General features: G+C 40.3%; 2 protein-coding genes across 3 annotated transcripts in view; both read left to right on the top strand.

Moving 5' to 3' along the window:
* fgf17 (fibroblast growth factor 17) overlaps nt 1-1,388 on the top strand; it is a 4,688-nt gene extending 3,300 nt beyond the window's left edge. Inside the window, exon 5 of the mRNA XM_020599317.1 lies at nt 1,064-1,388. Coding sequence (XP_020454973.1) covers nt 1,064-1,354 — 291 coding nt within the window. The 3' untranslated portion in view covers nt 1,355-1,388. The remainder of the gene's footprint in view (nt 1-1,063) is intronic.
* Nucleotides 1,389-3,663: 2,275 nt separating this feature from the next.
* fkbp15b (FKBP prolyl isomerase family member 15b) lies at nt 3,664-23,763 on the top strand. 2 transcript variants are annotated; one of them, XM_020599320.1, is made up of 30 exons: nt 3,664-3,814; nt 5,986-6,089; nt 6,175-6,247; nt 6,491-6,560; nt 6,649-6,723; nt 8,653-8,751; nt 8,966-9,115; nt 9,227-9,295; nt 10,744-10,887; nt 11,045-11,199; nt 11,294-11,342; nt 11,448-11,564; nt 12,313-12,397; nt 12,545-12,645; nt 12,767-12,854; nt 13,081-13,190; nt 13,285-13,383; nt 13,555-13,649; nt 13,951-14,053; nt 15,811-15,843; nt 16,524-16,695; nt 17,693-17,829; nt 18,023-18,178; nt 18,396-18,548; nt 19,517-19,609; nt 19,827-19,940; nt 20,709-20,816; nt 21,117-21,781; nt 22,913-23,003; nt 23,194-23,763. In XM_020599320.1, exons 1-30 carry the CDS (start codon nt 3,765-3,767, stop codon nt 23,269-23,271), a joined length of 3,636 nt encoding a protein of 1,211 aa, XP_020454976.1. In that variant the 5' UTR covers nt 3,664-3,764; the 3' UTR covers nt 23,272-23,763. The 2 variants fall into 2 exon arrangements, with proteins under 2 accessions (XP_020454976.1, XP_020454977.1); XM_020599321.1 differs by lacking the exon at nt 15,811-15,843.
* Nucleotides 23,764-25,297: the final 1,534 nt, after the last annotated feature.

Below are 25,297 nucleotides of genomic sequence, written 5' to 3'. Positions count from 1 at the left end.
TACAGGTTACTTGCTAATCAGCTACAGTACATCAAAGATTTTAGGAAAAGCAATGCAATAGGCTTCAACACTATTTTTATTCTTCTCGGATATATTTTGCCTGCCTTTGGAGTCATATGTTCTTAGCTTGACAGGCATCACGTAAAGAAACGAACATTTTTATTTTGGGTATATACACTTATTCACTTTCGGCATGAGGTTACAGCCAGCAGCCAATTAGCTTAGCATTAAAAAGACAATATGAGGAGACAGCTAGCCTGGTACTGTCCAGGGATAACACAATTCATCTACCTTGTTTAATTAGTTAAAAACAAAACACCACATTGTGATTTTACAGGAGAATAAAAAGCCCAACTGTTTTTGTTAAACAAATTAGATGCAGTGAGTTTCAGAGATGGAATTTTGTTACTTCAGGTCAGAGCCACGCAGCTTGGCCTTCGGTGGTAGATCATTCCCTTAATGTAACACTCAGCAAAAAGTGAATAAGCAGATTTCTCAAAATGTCAAACTACTCCTTTAACAGAAATTAACTGAAGAAATGTACATTTCATATAAAGTGTTGCATTAACAACCCTAGCCATGTTTACATTGTTAAAAGAAATAGCCACTGTGGCTAAAAGTATCAGCTGTGGTCAATGGTAACTGACTCAATATTGTCCATTAGATTTAATTTTTGCTAATGTTAGTTTCCAGTGAGCCACCACAGGCTACTGGTCATACTAGACCAAGTAAGACTGTACCAGCAAAAACTCTTAGTGTGCTGAATTAGTGCAGAATGTGTTTTATTGCTTAGAACTTTAACTTTTCATCTACATAAGGAGGAATGTGTTATTTTCTCACATGAAAAACATAGTGTGCGTTGATCATTGGTTATTTGTGATAGTAATATGATTCATATATTGGTAATACAGCTCTTTGATACAATAATTTCCCCTTGAAATCCATTAATAACTTTGCTTGAAGCATATATAAACCAGTCAGAATTCATGCTTCAGTCTGTGTGTCATGTAGTTTGTGTCTGTGCGGCTTTAACATAAGAACTCTTTTCTGTCTCCCCACCCAGCCCAATGGCCGGAGCAGGGACTGTATCTTCACAGAGATTGTACTAGAGAACAATTACACGGCCTTCCAGAATGTCAAGTATGAGGGCTGGTTTGTGGCTTTCACCAGGAAAGGGAGGCCCATCAGAGCCTCCGGGACAAGAGAGAACCAGAGAGAAGTTCATTTCATCAAGAGGCTGCACAACAGCCCGCCTCCCTTCCCCAACACTGACCAAAGCAAACACTTTGAGTTCATCCAATTTCCATCCACACGTCGAGCAAAGCGGAACAGGAAATCACGTACCTCTTCCTAGCATGCAGCAAATGGCATGGACTGATACCAAGTGCGATATAGGAAGAAACAGATGAAATTTTATTTTTGTATATTTTGATAAATAAAAAATGGTTGGGATGCCATAAATTTAAAGTAATATTGCTGGAAAATGATCATCTGTAAATACAGAAAGAGAGTAAAGCAGATGGATTATATTTAATTGTCCTGTGTGTATGTGTTGACTGATGGGGAGCTGTGAGGGGTGAAGGCACCCATATAACTAAAATGTAATAATGCTGTCAAGTGGCAAACGTTATTAAAGGATTTAGCATTCTGCAGAAACTCATCACAATAATGAAGCTATTTCAAAGATTTTAATATTTAAGATTGAATTTAAGACTTTCATATTTTAAAGATACAAAAATTATATTTTAGGCAGATCTTAAATCTACTTATTCTTAATAAATACTAAATATAGCTAATTCATTTGTTGAATTTTTGACTTTGGGACTCTAATGAGCCTCATGTTACAGCTAGAGGAAAAGTCAGGGGATCACTAAAGTCACGGAGATTCATGACCATGGATATCTGTACCAAAGTCTGTGGAAATCCATGTTATAGTTGTTGAGATATCTCAGTTTGGACCAAAGTGGTGAACCAGATGACAGACAGCCATTGCTGTCTCCATCAGCAGGCTGCTAACATGGCTAAAAGGGGATGAGTGGTATACAGTATATGAACTGCAAGGCATTGAAGAATGGATTGTTGTTACAGTTGTCAGTTTTACAGAGCTGAATTACAGCCACCAACAAATATAGTACCAACAGCCAGCACCAACAACAGCAAAGATGCTGAATGTGCCTCACGTCAACAGATTCTCAGAGCAATGAATGAGACAATATTCGAATAAAAGAGATGATGGCGGTTTGCTCAGGACCAAGGGTGAAATACGGGAGTGAAGGACAGAAAAGGATGTAGCAGGATGGGAGGAGACATTTATTTCTGGAGCCCAATATATGACAAATTACAAATTTGTCTCAAAGGGCTTCACAATCTACAAAGTATACAATACCCTCTGTCCTTAGATCACCTTTAACGGGGGAAAAATGGAAGGAACCTCTGGAAGAGCAACAGAGCAGGGATCCCTCTGTGTTCAGAACAGAGCAGCAGTTTAGTAACAGAGCACCAGTTGTGGACTTCAGACACCAGTGCTCATGTCATGCATCTGATTAGATTCTATTATAACTATGTGTTGATAGAACTGATGCTATGTTATTACAGATCAAAATGCTATTTGGAATTCAGCTACCTAACATAACTCTTTTAATGAACCTGGCAAAGAAGGAGAACAGACTGAGTTAACAGTGACTGCAGGAAATGTGGCTGTAATCGTGTCAGTGTAATTAGATCTATTTTTCCTAGTATGATAGGAAAACATGCACCTACCAATTCTGTTCCATATCTCACACACAGAATCAAACATTTTCATTTGGTGAAATATGTTTAATGGGCCTCCTGCATCTTCATGTTGAGAGAAATCTGTCTAAGTTTCTGTCAGCCAGTTTTACACTGAGAGTCTATTGTCTCTCTACTTAAATATCTATATGTCTACCTTATATAAATAACATTCAACTAAATATAAAAAAAGGAAAATGTAGCTGCAAAATAGATGACTAATTTGTCTTAGATGTTTCTTCAAAAATATATTGGAAACAGAAAAATGTTTGTGAAAAATAGGAAAGTAACATTTTCTAGACTTGTCACTCATATTATCTTTGTATCAAATTTAAGTACATGTAATTTAAGTGCATGTAATGACTAAGATAAGTGGGATTAAAAATATTAGAATCATTTTGCACTGAGAGAACAAATGAATTGTTGTTTCTTTAACTCATTTGGAGTCACTTATATCCACAGCTGGAGATGCTACATATAAATCTTCATTGGCCTTATTAGGAATATAAACCCCATTAAGCAAAAACATACAGTCATCTCCAGTTTCCTTTTTCCAAACATGGGTTCCAATATAATTTACTTCTGAGACTGATTTAGTTTTTAGTTTTTGATTCATGTTGAATTTATATTTATGCTATTTCATTACTGATTCTAGCTATATCAAATGATGATCTCCTCCCCGTGAAAACCCTTCTGTGTGGTCACAGGTCAGGGTCGGCTAAAGGGCAGCATCCCCCTGACAGTTACCATGTCTGCTGGATGACTGGAACACCAAGGCCAGTGTTTGAGGGCTGAAGTATTATGAAATCCAATACCGGTGTTTGGCGCCCCCCAGTGGTAGCATGTGCTAATTGTATACGGATCAGGTGGAAAGTCAGCTGATTCTACTATAAACAGGAAGGGGAAGTCCCAATTCAACAAACTAGTCATGTAAAAATTGCTAATTCGTTTTTGCATTTATTCTGTTTAAAAAGAAAAGCCTTCAGACGTCAACAATGTTCGGTGGAGATGATGAAGAGGGAGATTTCTTGTCTCCGACAGGAGGGTGAGTTTGTTTTATCCACCAAACAAAAGCTGTTAGCCACCACCTAGCCCAGTTAGCTGTGCTCGTGTACAGGCCAGATTTGATTTAAACTTTTCTAAATATATGAGCTTATTTGTAGGTAATACCTGGAAGATATCCGAAATCATAGACTAGTCTTTTTAAGTTGTTCTCTTATTCAGCTTACATTTCAGTAAACGTTTTATTATTACTGTTGTTGTGACTGTAATCGTTCTTGCACTAAAATGCCAATGAAAACCATTTGAACCCCCTCAGAAGGATACGATTTTGTATAATGTAAGTCCTTTGAGGATAACATATATGTGCCGAATTAGAAAGTGGTTCTTGGTATTTAAAAAGTCCTGCTGAGTATGAAATTAACCTCATTACCCTTTCATCTTAAGAGAGTTAACGTTATATCTGCAAATTGGAAACATTCCTGGAAAACTTACTTATCCAGTTTCTGTTAGCATCTGTTACAAACTAACGCAGCTTAACTAGTTATAGTTATAGGACGATATCTCAGCTTCAGTCCTGGTGATGAGAGACCACATACTCCCATGTGTCCACTGACTGCCAGGTTATTTTAATGAATCAAATCTCTCATAATCTCTGCTGTGTTCAGGCCTGGGTTGAATTTGATTTCGCATGTATAGTTTAGCCTCTTAGCTACATAGGCTCTTCTGATATGTCACTGTCTGAGTAAAACAAATCTCTATAATCAAATGCAGAGCTGGCACAGTGTGCTCAGAGATCCTCAGAATATAGAATGAATCATTAAAATAACTATATAAGTTGAAATGCAGTTGACAAACAAAATCAGATGTTTCAGGAATCCAACCTGTTTTGTTACAAGACACACTCCCATAATATTAGTATACCTTGCCTCTCATTAATCTGGCTTTCAGATACAGCTTTTTCACATTCCCAGACTGACATCTGAGCTGTGCTTTTTGGCACTAAATGAGCATTATGTGATGGCAGCACTGTGTGTATGAGCTGGTGGGATAAGCAGCCAGTGTAGGGCCTGGGCTGGCTGAAGGGAGGATTGTTATGGCGCATGATTCCTCTCACATGCTGCTTGTTGGAGAAGTAAAGTGAAGGCTTCTATCACAGCCCATCTCTGCTTAGTGGAGACCAACACTAAGTTGGAGCACTCCAGTTTCTTCTTCTGCTGTGCTGGTAGTAAATCTACCATGGTGGTGTGAGCTCTAGGGATGGCCCAGGACAGGAGCACTGGAACCTACACTAGAAGGCGTTAGACATTCAAACAGACTGCTCATCCTCAGCCCTGTGCTGAACTATTGGAGATGATGGCCTCAAGGCTTTCAATATGTCCTTTCTGGGAGATAGCAGTGATTACCAGTGGAAGGAGTTCCAGGGGTCAGTAAGCTGTTTTCCAAGACCTGTGCTGTTTTGAAACCACAGAATGCTTTCAGAAATGTTGCTCTGTTTCTTTTAGGTTTGATCCTGTCTGTTGACCAAAAAAAAAAAAACCCAACCCAAACTTAACTCTTGGTCTACTCACTAGTGTTTTTGGAGCTTCGCACACTGCAGTGGATGGAGTCTGCACAGTTGTAATGGAGTGTGTTATGTAGCTCAGCAAATCTAATCCACTGAGAAACACCAGGAAGTGCTGGTGCAAGCTCAGAAACAGCTAGTATGTGGACCTTGAATTATTTTTTTTTAAGGCAGATGAGCCAGAATGAAGTTTCATACATTTTTTTTGTCAGTGTTCTTCAATGGATTGAATTTTTCTCATGAAGCAACACGAGTGTTCAAAACTCTGGGTTTTGTTCAGACAAAAAAAGCTATTTAAACATTTTACCTTGGACCCACTAATTGATAATGAACTATGGATGTGAGATGAAGTTCTTCTGATAAGTATTAGCATGTTTGTGCAGATGGAATGCATATAGTGACAGAGTAAGGCCTGAAATCCCTGAGATGAAGTTTGGCTTGTACGAGTAGCTGTGTCCTTATTAGCAGGAGCGAGCCTTACTGTGCAGTCAGTGATGTGTCAGAGCCCATATCTTAAACTGAGGCCAGGACATTTTTATTCTTTGAATGTAACCATAGAGCGAAACAGACACCAGCTGATAATACTCTACATCATACTTTTCAGGGCAAGTATAACCACGTCTTTGTGGTCTTTATATTTGTCCTCCACACAGGGCCAAGTTGGCCTCCCTGTTTGGGCTGGACCAGGAATTCAGTCACGGGAATGAGTCGTTCCAGTACACAGCACCCAAACAGCCCAGAAAGATCTCTAATCCAGGTAGGACCATCGCAACACAGACAAATATGAGTTAAGATCTTTTTTTACAATATGGGGGTTGAACTGTGTCTGTTTACTGAATCAGCCACCCAGAAACCAGCTGCATCACCTGGAGCCCCTGCAGTGTTATTCGTCACATCGGTCCAAGCCTTCAGATAGTAAGGACCCTCTTCTTAATATTTTAAAGCCATTATTTTATTGATTGAACTGTATCTCAGCTTTTTTATGTATTACACGAGCATAAGAATTTTGTGGATGGAAAGTATTCACTCCCCATTAAGGAACTTTCTTTACAGATCTTAAAACATGTTGATAATTGTTATAAATCTAGTCACAATCCACCAGATTGTCTTACAGTCAAGTCACATGCAAAGCTTTTCTGCCTTTTTTGTCTTGTGAAGTATTAATGGACAGTATGTGAAGCAAGGAAAGCTGGGAGCAGCCGTACTGGGGAACCATACAACAAAAGAGGTTGGAGCTTTGCTAATTGGTCACTTGTTTGAGATTACTGGTTTGACTTTTGGTTTTTTGGGAATAATGCACCTTTTCTATTCTGCAGTACAAGCTGCTTCTGTACTTCGGCCAACAGAAACAAGTGACCACTGCCAAGATTCATGTGGGCTTTGCTTTCACGGTGAGTAGAGACAGAAAGGATGTTGAACGCATATGGACAAACAGAGAATCTGACGCGTCACAGGAATTGTGCTTCACTGAGGACATGATATGGGTATGGCTGGGAAGTTGAACAGAGTATGGAAACACATGCAGATAATTTCTAGGCTTGAAAAAACTTTCTAACAGAGGGAAGGCCAAAGTACGGAGCCCCTCTGCTGACATTATGTAGAAAATAAATGTGGCCACAACATAGTTATGTGTGGGAATGAGACAGTATAATGCCTGGCCATAAGATGTTATGTTGCATCCTGGATGGACATAACGGTGTTAAAAGCCACTTAAAGTTTTTTAACAGCAACGTTTCATTTACAGCCTGCATGTATAGCCGCACGTGTTAGTACCTGCCATAGTTAAAATCTGCATATTACTCATTCTATATAACTTCAGTCTTAAATCAAAATATATTTTCACTAGTAGGCCTGAAGAAGCATCAGATCTACTAAAGCACACACCTCAAGAGCAGATCATATTATTTCCACTCCATATTGTGAGTCGCCTGATGCAATGGTCTACCTGACTTTACCTGCTGTCAGTAATACCTGTAACATGATTGATCGGCACATGTGCCGAGTATTTTTTTATTTATCATGTTCTATGCACTGCTTTCAAGTGTTATTCTGTGTGCATAACGATGGTCAGATGAGCCATTTGGACTGGAGCTAGGCACCTTTTGAGCACCTTCAACTGAGCAGTCTCTGTCTTTAACCAACCCCATAGCAATTTTCCATGCAATGACAAAAAAAAAAAAAAAAAAACCATCTTTTTATCTTATCAGTTGTGCACTGTTCTCCTTATACTGTACAGCCTTTACTGAACGAGTAAGAGCATCCTGTGAGTGTCTTTTGTTTTATTTTTTATCCACTCCTGATGCATACTGATGTATGGCAGCTCATTCACTGTTCTCCACTTCTTAACAATCTAGTTTTTCTTTGTTTTGGATTTTGTTGCTCCACCGTCTTTAGACTTATGTTGTAACATTCCTGGCTTTTTCAACTTCTCTTTGTGTGAGATTCCCGTGTGCACCCAGCCCTGCAGTCTCATGCCCTCTCCAGGGCGTTAACCTGTGCTAATTAAGAACAACTGGCACGAGCGTTCAACTTACAGACACATGGGATTCATCAATATTGGAACACAGGCACGAACAATTCTGTGGTTAAAGAACACGTTCATGAATCAGATGTAGACTTTTCTTAGGACCTGTCTTGAGAACAACCTACGAAGAATTTTAAGAAAACCCTGGGAAGATGTTGGTGAGTGAGACCCAATGTGTCCAAGGCTCCATCCTTTAGTTACATAATGATAAATGACCTATCTGGGTGACAACTGGGCAAACTATCTATTGATGAGTGAGGATGAATGCTTGGATAAAGTGGGCCTTGATTTATTTCAGACAGAAAAGAACCGACATTATGTCTCAAAAATCTTATAAGCAACACGTCTTACACACATGTATTGACCACCTGTCAGTTATCGTGTACAAGCAAGTCTACATGTGACTTGTATTACATAAAGAGCCCTTCAGTCCAATGTGTCCCTCCTCCTTAGGATCAGGTCACTTGGACAAAAGGGAATTGCTCATTTTCTTCCCATTGCTTCAGGTTTCTCAGTGTTATACTGAAGGACAAAATATTAAATAAATCCTAAATTAAATATGAAGACATTTTGGACAAATGTATAAATGCTATTTGAAATATATTGATTATCGCTAAACATTTACAAAGTTAGGATAACACTCCTGACTATCAGTCTGCCACTGTGCTCATGTTCCAGTTTTGCTGTTGTTATAAAGAGGAACAGTGAAGAAACTCTGAGAGTGTGACATGCAGACTTGTAGAGAGCAAGTCTGTCTTTTCTGTGATTCTGACCACGTGTTCCATCTCTTCTGCAGGTACAGCCAAACAATTACTGCAGTTTTTATGATGATCAGAGGCAGAACTGGTCCCTGATGTTTGAATCAGAGAAAATCTCATCAAACTTCTGCAAAGAGGTGAATGAAACAGGAGAAGACTGTGTTTTTCTGACAAACAGGGCGAGTGACTAAGCAAACAGACCGTTTGTGTCGACAGCTCAAAGTCCACCAGTGTTAGGACTGATCTTCAAAACCTCTATCAGTCTGACCTACACTGGATTCAAGCTTTTACCCAGTTGCATGAGCTATGTTGTTTACCAGACAATGACTTATCTCCTCTTATGTGCATCAGGTATGTTTGGCGAAAGCGAACAGCGCAGCCTCCTTAGACGCTGTGGTGGTTCAGGATCTGTGTCTCGGAGAGGGCCAGGGGGTGGAGAATGGAGACTCTCTGGAGGTGGTGTACATAGGCTGGCTGCTGCAGAATCATACCTTCGGCCAGGTCACACACTTTCATCATTGGTGGAATTGTTAATTTCATTATTTAGTCTCCAGTTCCTGTGAATTTTCTAGCCATGTGGCATATAACTCTGAACTGTAAATGTCATTTCAGGTGTTTGACTCTAACCAGAACAAAGATAAGTTGCTACGACTGAAAATTGGAGCTGGAAAAGTGATCAAAGTGAGTCAAAACACAGGCATTGAATAAGAACTGCAGCTTGAGTTCAGTCCCCATGAAAACACCTGTTTAATACAGTCATTATAACTTTACAAAATACTCTTATTGAATCATTTATTCTGCCACTTTTTATCATTATCATTCATTTCAGTCTGTGCTGATAATGTCAAGCTTCTTGAGCATGACATGGTGCGTTCAGAGGATAAGGAAGAGGAATCTGAGAATTGTAGATATGATGATCACCAACACTTTGTGCAGTTCAGTTTACTGGTTTTACAGGAAAGGTCTTACTTATATGATCCGAATACTCCAAATGTTTCTGCATCTTTCTAGTGTATACTAGCTATTGGTTTGTGTTATTGCACTTATTATGACTTTGTGACCACTTCATCTTGCGGTATAGTAAGTACTCCACTCGTGTTTCTGATGATGCTGCATGCGATTGGCTTGTAATTCAAAACTGCCGACATGTTTCGGTGTGAAGCCTTCAGCAGAGCTCATGTGACATGAGTTTTTTTTTTTAAGACACATTACACAGTTAGCAGAAATCCTCAAGATCAGCAACAGAAAATAAAAAATGGACAACAAAACAAAATAAATCCATAGAAAACATTACATAATCTAAATTTTCTCAAACATGAAGTTACATTTTTGTCTTCTGGGGAGGAAAAGTGCTGTGACTTTTGATGAAGCAGAGCTCCCCTCTGAAATTCAGCCCAGAAGTCGAGTGAACATTTTTGCACCACATTTCTGTGTTTCTCAAGTTGTACTGACGTTATGACAGATGTTAGTTCCTTTCAGGATATCAGATGAAGTCTGTGTGGCAGGGTAACAAATGTAAATTAAATGTTTCATTCAATCTGCAGTGTATAATTACGCTAATGTTTTATCAGTACATTATTATTTACACCTGTCATCACTGACATAAGACTTTAGGGTGTTTACTCTTCTGAAAATGAATAATAGGCAAGGAAGGTTTATTTATATAGCACATTTTCATACGCAGTTCAAAGCACAACACAATTCACACAGACAATGCAAATAAGATTATAAATATTACTTAAAAGCAACAATTATATGACAGTACCAGTAGCAACACACACAAGTAGGTACCTAGTACTTTTAGTGTAGCTGTGGCCGACTGTGGATTCTCACTGTTCTCTCGCTTTGTATCCCTTTACTTCAGTCTTCCCAAGACTAACCTCTGAGTAATGTACATCAGAGGTGGGCTTACGGTCTTCTGGAAGAGTTGAATGGGGTAACACTGGGTTTTGAAATGAGTTAACCTCACCTTAAAAGACTTAAGAGAAATTGTGTTAATTATCAGCTCATAATCCTCCTTCCTGTCATTCTGTGTGCAGGGCTGGGAGGAAGGGAGCACCTTAAAAGACTTAAGAGAAATCGTGTTAATTATCAGCTCATAACCCTCCTTCCTGTCGTTCTGTGTGCAGGGCTGGGAGGAAGGGATGCTGGGGATGAAGAAGGCAGGCAGTCGTCTGATTGTCATCCCACCTAGCCTAGCTTACGGATCCAAGGAAGTCCCCAACCGCATCCCAGCCAACAGCACCCTGATTTTTGAAGCTGAACTTCGACGGGTAACACCTGCCGAACAGTTTTTACTTCTTCTTTCATCTGCTCATGCAGCTTACCTTATGTCCTGTTGTAACTTCTGTCATGACCTCTTTAGTCCTACTTTCATGTAATGTCAGTGAAGTCTGAACTGAAGCTTCTTCTGCTTGTTTTGTGCTTTAGGTGAAGTTTGCCAAGGACACTGCCTCTGATCGGGCCAGTGCTGGCTCCAGAGACTCTGCGGCCCCCTCTCCTGCTCATTCCCCAGCCCCCAGCGTGGACAGTGTGGCCCCAGAGCCTGTAGTACAGACGACCACCTCAGGCCCAGGCAGACCAGGGTGAGATTTAGCCCTCAGGAAGTAGTTAACAGCATTACCCTTAACTCCTTTATGTCATAAGCATGTTTGTCTGTGACCTTTTTTTTTTCCTTAGGGAGCCACCACTTCGTGCAAAGTCAAACTCTCTCAGTGAACAGCTGGCAGTAAGCACCCTCACTATAGCTTTTTCTAGTTAATTAAGCATTTTATTAATAATTGCCTTCAGTTATTTTGTAGCAGTGTTGTGGCTTTTTTCCCCAAAAATTCAGAATCCAGATGCAACTAAAGCCAGGCTGATCTCTCGCATGGCAAAGATGGGCCAGCCCATGTTACCCTTTCTGACAGGAGTGGCCAGCCATCCTGAATCTAGTGACTCAGAGCTCGAGGTGGGAAACTTGAGAAGAGGTTTATTATCTGTAGATGGTAAAGGAAAGGTCTGCCATATTTTATTATCAATAAAAGCCATGAGAGGAACTAACTAGTGCTGTCTTTGTATCCAGAGTTTGATATAGCCTGATAGGTCATCTTCCTCTGTGACTCAGGCCCACATACTCTAAATTGTGTTTTAAATCTTCTGAATTGAAAACCTGCAAAAAGGGACTCCAGTACATTAAAGTGTGTTGTTAGTATGGCACTGCATATCCCTTTCATAGAGCAAAGCATGCCTCTAACAATTATCCCAATTTTTCTGTTTATCACTAAGTCGCATATAAAATGTCAGTGAGCTTCCACCCCTGACGTTGGCCTTCTCTGAAGGACATGAAGCTTGCTCAGAACCTTTAGAAGGGGAATATTTAGTTGTATGAAAAACATTTTGCATCTATGTCCCAGTAAGCCATACCTTTGAGTCAGCAGTTTTTTAATTTGTAGAAGAACAAGAGGCATGTGTCCCAACCTGGGAGATGACAAGAGTATAATGAAAGCTATTTATAGGTTACATTATGGGCGTATCAGATCTAGTGTTTTTGGAGCTTGACCCATACTGAAGTGGCTTAAAGTAAGGATATGTTTAAAAAAAAAAAAATCTGTCTCCTGCAAAACCCCTAACCTGGATACATGATTTAAAAATCCTGGTAGTGTGTCATGTTGTCTGGTGTCATTACTGACTCACTGCCACTATGTGTTGATCTCCAGGACACCAGTGGCAGCAGAGCAAAGAATCAACCTGCAGTTCAGTCTCCAGTGCAGATGTCCAGTGCTGCTCCAGCTTCAGCACACGGTTACCTACTTCCACTTCTTCATATGTCCATTCTTCCTGCAAATCAGAATTGCTAAGGATACACATTATTATGATAAATGGTATGCTTTACATTTTCTCTGTAAATGCACTAAATTTGATGCATTACATTCTGTTGTTCTTCTGTAGTACAACCTCATCCTCACACAGCTCCACCTTCTGCCTTACTTCCTGTTATGACTACTGTTGGCCCACAGTCTGGGCTTCCAGGCAGCAGTCATGCATTTCAGGTGAGATTTCATCACATTTGTTGCTAATTTATCATCAGTAATTGTTCTATTAATTACTTAATAGAACAAAGACAAAATCTGGTAACCTCTCTTTACATCGGTGTCTTATGTTGTTTCATAGCCTTACCCCTACACACAGACCTCTGTGGTTCCGTCTCAGCTGCAGCCTGTTGGCCAGGTCTACCCTACACAAGCTGTCCCTTACATGGGTGAGAGCGATCAGTTCAATTACAAGGGTCAAACACCAGACGAATGCATGCAGGATAAATTCTAGTCTAAGCTCCTGACACAGTTAATGTACCTTGATGTTTAAGCTCAGTTTTACCATTTCATGATGCACTTTTCTGTGACAGCAGCCTCAGTAGGTAATAATATTACACAGCACTGAGACAGAGAAACTGTTACAACTCTTAAACTCTGTGTTGTTCCCTCTAGGCTCCAGTGATGTCTCTTCCTTCCTGATGACTGAGGCCCGACAACACAACACAGAGATCCGGTTAGCTGTTGGAAAAGTAGCAGATAAAGTGGATCAGCTGGCTTTAAAGGTATTAATTATATGTACAACAATATGTTCAATAAACACCTTTAATAGAAAGGAGATGCACCCGTTTCTTATTTTGTCCTTTTTGATTTTAACAGATGGATGATCTTCAAAGGCAGGGAAGTCTTTCAACAGGTGTGTCTAATCTGTCGATGGAAACCTCCATGATCGTGCACAACATCCAAAGAATTGTCCAGGTACACACCTAAAGCGTGAGATGCCTTGTGTGTTCGGAGGCTCTCTTACTCTTGCTTTTTCCTTAGCTGTTTTTCTAGCATAAATATTGATTCTCTTACTGCATGTTTCAGTGTACTGGAAGTTGTCCTAAGGAAAACAAAGTGTTCTGAAAACTTCTAATTTGCCTTTAGGAAAATGAATGTTTAAAAAAGGAAGTCTTTGAGAAAAGCTCTCGCATTGAGGAGCAAAACCGTAAGATTGGGGAGCTCATCAACCAGGGCCAGAGGTGATGTCCTTTTCCTTTGAAAAATTTCCTTCTGCAGAAACTTGTAAAAGTAATAAAAACAGTAAATAAACAGTTGATGCACTTATAATAGAGTTGTATGTGCCACTACGTGATTTTGCATGTTATAATCTAAAAAATGTGAAAGTTGTCAGTATCTTCTTCACAGTGTCATATTGTCATTTGATCTTGACACTGGGAACAGAACAGACAGATTAATCTAGCTAAAAATAAATTATGAGGAACATTTTCAGTCTGAATGGGTCTGAGGTGGATGTAATGTGGCTGCGCTGTGGTTGTCCAGGTATGTCGAGCAGAGCAACCAGCTGCTGGAACAGAGGAACGACTCCCTCAAGTCATCCAGTGAGCAGAACCATGCCCGACTACTACAGGCCGAGCAGGACAAGGTGAGTGTTTGTCTTCAGTGGGGAAGAAGGGAACAAGGAAGACTTTAGATTGGATGTGCGTTCACACTGTAACAAGCATTATATTTACACTACCAGTCAAATGTTTAGGCACATTGAACTGAATGGGAAAGTGTGTCTAAACGTTTGACTGGTAGTGTACTCTCGCCATGTTGACAAACAGCACTGTTGGTAGGATAGTAGTTTGTGATGGATCCAAATTGCCACATACACTGTGAATGTACCTTTAGACAGGGGATGTTGTTTTCACACATCATAGGTGAATTAGAGGTACACCTATTGATCGGCTAGACATCCGAATTGGTCGGGTTTAGCCTGATCGGCCATGACTGCTGATCAGTTCTGTGCTGTGTTCTGGGTCATATTTACACTCACAATGGTCCACGTCATACACAGTGACACAGACCAAAAGCATGGTGTGTGCTGTATGTAGATCTCATGTGCACCTCATGCGCATGTTCACTCGTGCATCTGAAGTGCTTGGTTGACAAAAAGCACATGGAGGAGACTACAGACACACCTCAGAGAAGGGAAAACTACAGTCCGTCCATCCATCCATCCATTTTCCTCCGCTTATCCGGGACCGGGTCGCGGGGGCAGCAGTCTAAGTAAAGATGCCCAGACTTCCCTCTCTCCAGACACTTCCTCCAGCTCCTCCGGGGGAATGCCGGAACCCAAAGCTCTGACAAATGGTACACCACGAGGGATTTACTGGCTGCAATGCCAAATAATACACACTTTCTTCTGATTCTATTACATGTTGCACCTCTTTACATTTAGATAACTACAAATATCAGACTTCATTTTTAGTTGGAGGTTTGTAAAAAAAAAAGTTTGTCCTGTACTTTGAGCGCTTTTTTATTTTGAGATTTGTGAGGGTAAGATGCAAATGGAAAATGGAAAAGTTATTTAATACAGTGTTTTATTACATTTAAATTTTTCATTTAAATAAAGTTAGAAAAATATTTGTGTATGCTGTCGGTCTCGGTCATTAGAAAGAAAATCGGGAGGTCAGAAGCTAATGTTGGGGTAGTTCAGAAATGGCATCTCTCACCACCAGAGGGCGGTGGTGTGTTTATTAAAACTATAAAATTATGGGATGTTTGACAAAAAAGTTGAAGTTATACACATTTAGATCAAAAAAGTAAATTAGATTTCCTTACTTTTAAAACTCAGTATTGTCATCAGCCTCATAAACCTGCATGGTTTGGCCAGGCTCAAGTACAAAGATAAGCAGGGATCTTTACAATTTAATATGGAATTGTTTTATTTATACTATCTCTCAAACTTCAGAACCAGCAAAATAAAATATATTTAGTGTTCAGCTGTCTCTTGTTATTATCAAAAATTAATTGCACAAAGGTGGAAACAGTGTTGTTTCATTATCTCCTATAAAGTTGAGGTTTCACACATATGTTGATTTCACAAGACAGTGTCAAAATTAACTCGGCACCGATGTATTTTCTTTTGTATTAGAGATAAATGGTGCATTGTGATTTGTAAGTAAAAGTACCTGCATCCTTCTGTTGTACACAGTCTGAACTTCACATTAAGATTTTCACTAATGCACTTGGTGGAACTTGTGTTGCTATTGACTTAATCGTTCACTGCCTGCTTCCTGTTACAAATCTGATGCTAATACTTAGGGCGTCACTCTTTGCCAGCTGCCCTTTGTCTGGTTATTTGCACTGCTGTGCTGCTCTGAGGAAAATCTAGCATTTACTCCTCTCTCTTCTCAGCATGCTCTGCCTCAGGACCTGAGCTCTGGTCAGGTGAGCTTGTTTTCTCTGTGTACTGCCAAGAGACTTGGGTCACAAAGTATGTGCAAACATAAAGAAATTTTCCAATCAGCAGCTTCGCTGGGTCAGACTGCGCAAATTCATCAGAGACTGCTCCCTCAGTGAGCTTCACACACAGTTGGTCTCTGACAGCTTAAACTTGGAAAAAACCTACTTTTTATGCCTAAAATAATTGTGCAGCGTTGTTCATTCAGAGGGAGGACAACATAAGGCTCGAGGCAGTAAATGACCTCTTTTACCAGTAAAGTCCCAGAATACTTCCTGTGAGTATCTGGTAAATTTAGATAATCTTGGCAAATGATTTCAAATTCCCTTTGGAAGCAAAATGTGGAGAATCGTGTGGACTTGCTTTTTGACCCAGATCTAACCGCTGCTGCTGTAATCATCGGTTTGACATCAAACTTCACTGATTTTAGCTAACTCTTTACTTTTCTTTTTCCCTTTTGGCCTCTTTTTTTCCCATCAGTCATCACTCATCAGTTTTCTCCCACAGGGTCATGCTACTTGCACTTCTAGCACCAGTGACCGCTCATCCAGGCTGACACTTTGCTGTTGCACTGACTCTGTATGACCTGGGTTTTAATTGACTGTAGACGGCCAGTGGTACATCTTGTCCTCTCACCCCTCCCTCTGTTCTCCTATGTCTCCATCAGGTCCGTCTGACGGAGGAGCTGGCGTCGTCCACAGCTCGACTGTCTCAGCTGCAGCTAGAAGCTTCAGCTCATCAGCAGAAGGCCGTGGAGCTGCAGAGTAAACTGAACTCAGTGCTGCAGAGCAGTGAGAGCTACTGTCAGCGCATCACTGCCCTGGAAACACAGCTGGAAGGTTTGAGTTGATGTCATTTTTGTTCATTTTGGAAAATTAGCAAAAAAACCGAATATGCTCTTATAATTGAAAATGTCACATTTATTTCAGATAGCGCATGTCTGCAGTTAGTTCTCAGATTATTAGGTACACATACCTGTAGCTAAAACTAAGCTAAGATAGTCCTGCAGTCAGTTTTACCTTCATGAATAGTCTAGTGTTGAGTTTTTGTTGAAACTGTTCTAGGGAGCTGTTTAACCTTTATTTGGCCAAGTAAGTTACACAGTGTTTAACCTTCATTTGGCCAAGTAAGTTACACACACAAGGAATTTGTTTCCGGTACAGAACCAAGGCAGTCCACTGGTGACTGCTCTGGGCACACACACCCCCTCCCCCTCATGTTCCTGGGTACTTGATTTTAGTGCTATCTCCTGAGGGCTGTTGAAATTTAGCTCCCAGAATGCACCTCCAAAACAGGCTGAGTGTAGTGCAAACAAACGCAGAACCTGTGACGAGTGTTACTCGGTACGACACGTTTCCATAGGTTCCTATAATGGAAAAACCGCTCTAGTCATTTTAGTTTTTAGCAAACATTACTCAAGCAGGAGAAGTTGCACAGTTGTTCAGAATGGATAGGATAAAAGTATTTGTATTATTACAAGAAGTTTTACAATTATAAGTAGTGGCTGTAATGGATGTGTTTCACTATTATTACTAGTGGTAGTGCTATATACTTATTCCTTCTTTAACTTAACCTTAATTTATCGTTCTTTACTCTTCCTGTTTCTCAGAGCATACACTGTTCCAGATGTAGCAGTCATACATACTGATGTTTTCTTATGCACACAAACACACATACATACTTGTACTTCTATTTTTGTGAGAACACTCATTGATGTAATGCATTTCCTAACCCTAAACCCTAAACTTAACCATCAGAACAAAATGCCTAACCCTCACCTTTACCCTAACCCCTGACCTAACCCTAATTCTAGCATGATATGTGTATGTATTTCAGAAGTGAAGGAGGCAGCAGACAGGGCTCAGGCCCAGTATCGCTCAGAGAAGCAAAGACGCAAAGAGATGGAAGTGAGAGTCACCAACATGGAGGAGGAGATACAGGACCTGAAGGCTGATAAAGAGGGCCTAGAACGAGTAAGTATACCTGATGATTTTGCCCCTCTGTGAGGCACAGGTTTTTGAAATGTTGCGTTATGTGCTATGTTCTGTTGTGTGTGAACCCCAGGAAGAGTAGCTGTTACCCTAGTGACAGCTAATGGGGATCTGAATAAAGAAATATAAAAGAGTGTCTTGTAAATTTTGATAAATAGTTTCCCGTCCCTTTAAGACACTTTCAGAAAGAAAGAAGAAGTGGCAGGCTGAGCGTCAGCGCCGGGACGAGGAGGTGGAGGAGCTTCGCAAGAATAGCCATCAGGAGCTCGACAGTCTCCGAGCTCAACTCCGCAAAGCCAGGGCCAGTTCTGACAATGCTGTGTCTGAGCAGGTTGCATCCAATTAAAAGGCTGTTCAACAAGGAATGTTCTGTATAAAAACGAATGATTGTATTGCTTTAATAACTTGGGATGTCTTCTCTCTGAACTCCCTTAAATATCGTCTGGGTCAGTTAATAAAAGACATGTTATGAAAGTGTTCATCTCAAGTGGCTACATTGGTAAGATTGCTTGACAAATAACGACTACTGGTGTCTGTATGGGTTTCAGTTATCCCAGCTGCAGGCAGAGCTGGAGGAGGAGTGGAAGGGGAAGTGTGAGCAGATGTTGGCCTCTGCTAAGGAGCAGCACAGTAGGGAGCTGGCTGAACTAACAGAGCAGAGAGATGCTCTGCAGTATAAGCTAACCCAGCTACAGGAAAAGGTAGACAAGTTAGTCAGGATAAAACACACACACATGCACACAAGTCCATGCAGTTTAATCAGAAAGTTTGCTGTATTGATTGTTGGCTTGAAGTTTTTGAAACTGTGCACATTTTGGTTCCTTAATACTCAGCCCGATGATGCCATTAGTATTATGTAATGGGGAAACGTAGGATCCAGTGTTTTTAGAATTTCAGCCATACTAGGGATTAAAAGCCCTGATGTCTTGACCTGTGCTACATTAACTTTGGTCATTCTTTTAAATTGTGTTTATTTTAAGTCCAGCAACTTTATGAAGTTAGGAATATGCTTTACCTTCTCATGTTGGACAAGGTCATAGGTCAAGGCCATAACACAGAGCCTCTGTACAATGTGCCACTGTTGTTTGGTGCATGTTACTTAAGCTTTAAACTTTTAACTTATTTAGTAAGGACAAATGAAAACCACTGAACACAAACTCAAACGCTTAAAATTAGCTGATGTCAAAGAAAATAAATTGTAGTTTATCTTAAAAAGGCTAAAATGGATAACAAGCTCTTTTAGCTAACTAGCTAACTATCTGAATCTTTTTGTTGTTGCTATTGTTATTATGCCTAGAAAGCAAAAGAAAAACCACTAGTGGTAGAAAAACCAATAGATAAATGGACTGTATTTATATAGCGCCTTTATGCACTGGCCAAAGCGCTTTTACAGCTTTAGATACTGTATGTTCAGTTCTCAAAACAGAAAACAAATTCTGAAAACATATTTTTGAGATTTCCACTTTTTTCACTTGGTTGTGTAGTGTAATGTACAGTTCTTTAGAGAACTTTTTGCTTTTATTTCTTATTTGTTTAATGGGGATTGGGACTTTTTTAGTCTAAGTTTCCATAATTAGAATAAAAAAAAAAAGTTGGTTATACATTGTGATCCAAGTGTGAATATATGATGTGTGGTGGCCTTATTTTTGGCCTCTCTCATTATCAACAGCTTACGATGCTGCAGCAGTCGAGAGAGTCAGAAGAACAGAGTTTGATACAACAACACAGACAGACTGACGAGCTGCAAGCACTTCAGGAAAAGGTAAGATGGGTGACTAGTTGTCAGTCAGCCTGCACTTCTCATTAGATTAAATGGTCCTCTTTGGCAGGGACATCACTTCACGTGGATTTTGTGGAATATCATGCTTACATACACAACTGCTTTTTATTGCTCAGGAAAATGATTTGATGCTTTTTATGTACCTGGTTTAACATCTCTCTCCCTATAAACACTGTCACTATATGCTAATGTCTTTAAGTGCACAGCCTTGGAGCAACACGGAGTAGCTGTACGGGAGAAGCTGGAAAGAAGAGTGGCTGAACTGGAGAAGAAACTGGCACAGCAGGAGAGTTCAGGAGACACTGCAGCAGAGGTGAGGACTCAGATATAAACATGCACAAACCAAACAAGGGAGGATGCAGCACAGTTACTCCCTCCAGTTTTTCATCATTCATGAGACGACTAAGTTTGTCACAGATTGAACATATGGAGCTCTATTTTTTTTTTTTTTTTAAACCCTGTAATGTAGCACAAACTACAGTCAAATGTGCCCTGACCAGCTCTGACATGTGTAATTTTACATCAACCTTTTTAGACTGCAGATGGACCAGAGCCCAGAGATGATAATGAGAGTCATTAGAGTAAAGGAAAGGCCGTCGGTATTGATAGCGTCCAAGTGATGCATCAGCTACTGAGATACCAAACCATTTAAATGGAGGAAATATTTACAGTGTGCTGCAGGAAAATACTAGTTCACCAGTGCAGCGCTGTGTTTCATGTACAAAAATATTCCCCCAGTACTGATCGGACATAGCTCATTATCACCTCTATCCCAACTGTTTTCTAACTTGTCTTCACACTATGTATCCTATTTATTTATTTATTTATTTATTTTTTTAAATTGGGACAGAAACCTAAACTTAGGATATTCACTGTTGTTGCTTGTCATAAGGTCAGTAGAGGTACAAGCTTTCCTGAAGTTTGATCACTGAATTATGTACAGTAGACATTTGTTTTACTGGTATATATTTATGGCCAATGCATGTGACATCATGTTTGAGCAGTGAAAGTGAGGAAGGGAAGGAAGGGACATCATGTTTGAGCAGTGAAAGTGAGGGCAGCCGTGTGTTTGTACATGCAGGTGAAGCGGGTGATGAACGGGGTGTTTCATTCTCTGCGTGGGGAGTTTGACCTCAGTGAATCCTACAGTGGCCAGGCTGTGCTGGGGGTCATTGTCACTACCATTAAAGTAAGTGCCTTTTCCACAAAAATGCCAAGTCAGCCTTTATATTGCAATGTCAGGAAAGAAAATATATGTGATTAATGGCATGTTTACAAATGGCCGAATCAGTGGAAATCTGTGGCCTGAGAAAGGTGATCTGAACTTAATATATCCATTAACGTTTACAAATGGACGAATCAGTGGAAATCTGTGGTGATCTGAACTTAATATATCCATTAATCTAACCCTAATGACATACAGTAAGTAGTTGTAACATGACATGTTTTGGTGAATCCCTTAGTCATATGTTTTTTTTTTTTTCCTCAGAATGTGACTTTGCAGCTGCTCAGTGGCACAGACAGAGCTTCACTGAGACTGCCTAAGAAGGAAGAAGAGTCAGAGGAAGAGGAGGAAGAAGGAGGTGATGATGTTGAACAGAGAGAGGAGAGAGCTCATCCGAAGGTGCATGTGAATGGAGAGAGTAAAGTCAAAGAGGAAGAACAGAAGGAACATGTGGCTGAGTTAGAAACGCACCAAGTCGGTGAGACTCAGCTGAATCAGGAAGCAGCAGCAGAGGAGACGAAGACAGTAACTGAGTCCAAGATGCAGTCCCAGACAGAGGAAATACAAACCACTGATCTCCATCCAGTTTCACCAGCTGAGCTGATAGGTCAGGTGATGGCAGCGCCTGAGTCTGAAGTACAGCAGGAGCAGGTAGACCACTCTGTTCCTGAAACCTCTGCAGAGCAAGAAGACACCAACAAGTCTACAGATCCAGATGATGGACCCAGTGTGAGTTTGTTACCTGAGGATGGACAGGAAACTCTGTTGGAAAGAAAAGCTGCACTCAGCACAGAGATAGACAAGGAGAGTGTGGATGATAGAGAGCATGTAGGAGAAATGAATGCTGACTCTCAGAAAGCTTTTGCACCCCCAACCAACCCACCTCCACCACCGAATGCACTTCAGAGCAGCTCAGGAGAGGACACAAGGTGAGTCACAGCATGAGTGGTTACTAATATAACTGATTATTGTTGGCAAACCATGGTGGCTGTCAGTAAAACCTGATAAATATTCAGTCTGATCAAAGTCTGACCTCCGGTTGTTCCAGTAAAGCACCTGTTCCAAGATTCAGGTGCCATCCTGTGTCATACTGTGGCTCAGAAGCCCACCTAAATGATGCACCTGAAAACAGGGCAAATAAAACAAACGTGAAAAGAAACCTTAAAAATATAACAACCTTAAAAAGAATGTACAAGACAAAGTCTTACTGATGTAAAAAAAAATACAGAATAAAACTAGCATCACTACACAGCCATCAAACTGAAGTCTGGTTTGAGCTCTTCATCCAAAACCTTTTATAATTAAATTTATGAGTCAAACTGATTATAGAACCAGACGTTTTACAGTATAAGCTTTAATGGTTTGTGTTTAACCTGTTGCTGTTGAAAGCTGTCGAAGCTGCGACCACTTTGAAAGCTGTTACTGAAGATAACATTCAAGAAAACTCACACTCTGCAAGAAATGGTCAAATAATTCTTTCATAGTGTATATATTATTCTAATTTCAACAGCAGTGCTCACATACCGTTTGTTTTGTTTTAGTTCTTGTTTGTTAGAGCATCCTTGAATGCATTACACGTTTTTAAAAAAAATGGTTTGCTGACAGCTGCAGTCCCAAATGATCAAACTGAGGTTAGTTGAAGCCAACAACTGGTGGGAATGAAGAGAATAAATGAAAAATATTTGCTGTGCTTTGGAACCCAATAGATACTATAATGTATATACTGTTTGTGCCAGTTTCATTTGATATGATGAGTCTCGTGGTATCAGTAAGAAGCTCTTTTGGCCTGTGGACTTGGTCACTTTGTTAGATGAAACCTTGAAGGCTATAATAAAATATGTGATCATGTAATATTTTCTTTAAACTTAGCTGTGTAACATATTTGTGCCTGTATCTCTAATTATAAGCATATAACCCTGCAAAGTAACTGCCTGTCTCAACTATTACTTTCTTGCTTGCTTCATCCCTGTTTTGTTTTCTCTTTCTTCTTCATCTGTTTGAACATCCCCACCCACCCCACACCCCTTTTCTGCTATTCTCTGTCTGACTGGGGGAATTAGTGTGGAAAATGGAGAGGAGCAATTTTTCCAGATCACAACTCCTGCAAAACCCCCCACAGCACCCAGTGAGGAGGAAGAGGAGGATGAGATGGTGAGGAAGTGTCTGTAGAGTTCATCAAAGCTCTCAGATTTGATTCAGAAACTGCCTCAGCCCCCCCTTAGTGTATTGTCTGAATGTTAAGTCAGTCATTGATGCTCTTATGCTGCTTTAAAAAGCTAAACCCGCCAGTACATCACTGTTGGACAGCATTCATGCTTTCATCTCTCTTGTTTGTGTACAGAGCATGAAGGGGCGTCCACCGCCTGCCCCTCTGTTTGGTGATGACGAGGATGATGATGATCTGGACTGGCTGAACTGATGGAATACTACTAATTTTCAACTCTAAAAACAGGTGTGAGGTGCTTTACCAGCTGTCTGTGCTCAGAGCAGTGAAGATGATGAGCGAAGCCTGTGCTCATGAACTTGGCTGGGCAGAGCGGGCGGGCAGCCTGGCTCGTCACCTCTGTGTGACTGACAGCTGCTGCCATAGCATCCTGGAGAACAAAGCTGCAATCTCAGGCACTGATTTCGGTTGAAAGAAGTCTGTAAATCACAGAATAATTAAAACACATACTTTTCATCAATGATGTAATATCTGTTGGTGCAGTTTTGTACTGAATTTTTACATGGCACTGTAGCAGATTAGTTTGTTGAATCAGCAGTAATCCTGTGGTCAGTGGTTTCAGACAGAACTGTTACCTGGGTTTTAATTATTAGCTTGATGCTTTACAAATAGAACTTTTGCAGAGTTTTGCTAACCTGAAATTCATTCCAGAAAATAAATTACATGGAAAACATGGCCCTTATTTCATCTCTTGGCATTTTGTTGTGTGTGTGCATTGAATCACTTTTTTCCCACAATAGTTTGGTTAGTTTTGGTTTGGGGGCCTTATGTGAGCTTAAGTCACAATCTGATGCTTTTCTTTTGAAAATCTGACATCCTACAGAGCACTCACATCACACCAGTTTATAATCTGGGGTACTTATAGTCAATATCAAGAATCCTTCTGAGCGACATCCTAATGTCCTGACACAAACTTTCCACCACAAGCACATTCCAGCCTGTGCTGGTCTGACTGACGGTGCCATGTGATGTGTCCTGATAGGACAGGACAAACTAGCTCACAGTAACAAGGAGCAAAGCTCTGAGGTTTAAAAGGAACTGGACATTCAGTTAACCTCTTTACATTGAATCTGGTTCTGAATATTTCAAGGCTCTTATTTTGAAGGCAGACCAACAGCTGTGTGTGTGTGTGTGTGTGTGTGTTTAGAAGATGTATATGTGTGGGTGTGTCACTGTGCGACGCTGTATTGTTTTGACTGTGTATGTTTGGGTGTTTGTGTGTGTGTTACTCTGTTGCCGTCAGTCACACAGTAAGACACAGTTTGTGTGGTATCATGTTAATTCTAATGTTTCTGTTTTAAGCAGTTGCTCAACAGGACTCATGCTATCAAGAAGGTCAATCTATTATTAACCTAAGTTTTCATAGTATTACAACATAGTAGTCCTGTCAGAAGCACTTGAAATGAGGGCAGAAGTACTGAATGGAGTAATACTGACAGGGATACTGCAGTAGTAACAGGTAAGGACACCTATCATGGATCACAAGACACTCAGTTAACAGATACTGACAGACTGCATGTCAGAGAGAGAGTAGAGGACACATAGACTGACAGGTGCAGATGGATCATTAGGTGACTCAGCAGTTTGAACACACTCCAGCGTGAAGCCCATGTTCCATGTTTCACTGAAACATGTGCTTCACAAAATGGACAAAAGAATAAAAACTAGTCCTATTGAAATAATTTTTGGACTCTGAATGGCAGGAGGCTTCAACAAACACATCAGTCCCCTTTATGTAAAGATATTCCATGAAATGAAGGAATATTTGTAAATCACCACACTTTATTTTGTCCTAAGGTTTAACTCAAGTAAGTCAAATATATCCGTCTCTCTGTTTCTGTCTATGCCTGTTTTTCTATCTCGTCCACAGCATTTTTTCATTTACACATTTTTTTAAACATAGTCTTGCACAAAAGGGCTACATGCCAGTGACCAGACAGATTTGAATAACCCTAGGGCTGAATGACTGGTAGGTCTCCTCTTCATTAACTTTAATAAATTTTAAGTGTTGTATCACATTAATTTGTAAGCAGTGATAGCAACTGAGTTTAAAATGAGGTCTTAGAAGTAGGAAACCATGAAGAACATAATAAAATAACATCTTTATGTATGTAGTTAGAAACATGTTCATTTGAATAGTCTGTTAAATATGGTAATCCATCCATCCATCCATTTTCTTCCGCTTATCCGGGGCCGGGTCGCGGGGGCAGCAGTCTAAGCA

This window comes from Monopterus albus, unplaced genomic scaffold (genome assembly GCF_001952655.1).
Source record: "Monopterus albus unplaced genomic scaffold, M_albus_1.0 scaffold40.1, whole genome shotgun sequence".
In the NCBI taxonomy this organism is placed as follows: Eukaryota; Metazoa; Chordata; class Actinopteri; order Synbranchiformes; family Synbranchidae; genus Monopterus; species Monopterus albus.
The sequence above is the reverse complement of the archived record's forward strand: the minus strand, read 5'-3'. Positions and strand labels throughout refer to the sequence as shown.

Coding starts and splice junctions, on each gene's coding strand:
- fkbp15b (XM_020599320.1), top strand. CDS start 3,765: ATGTTCGGTGGAGATGATGAAGAGGGAGATTTCTTGTCTCCGACAGGA. Junction 16,696..17,692: donor CCTGGAAACACAGCTGGAAG/GTTTGAGTTGAT, acceptor TATGTATTTCAG/AAGTGAAGGAGGCAGCAGAC. Junction 18,179..18,395: donor ACAATGCTGTGTCTGAGCAG/GTTGCATCCAAT, acceptor TATGGGTTTCAG/TTATCCCAGCTGCAGGCAGA.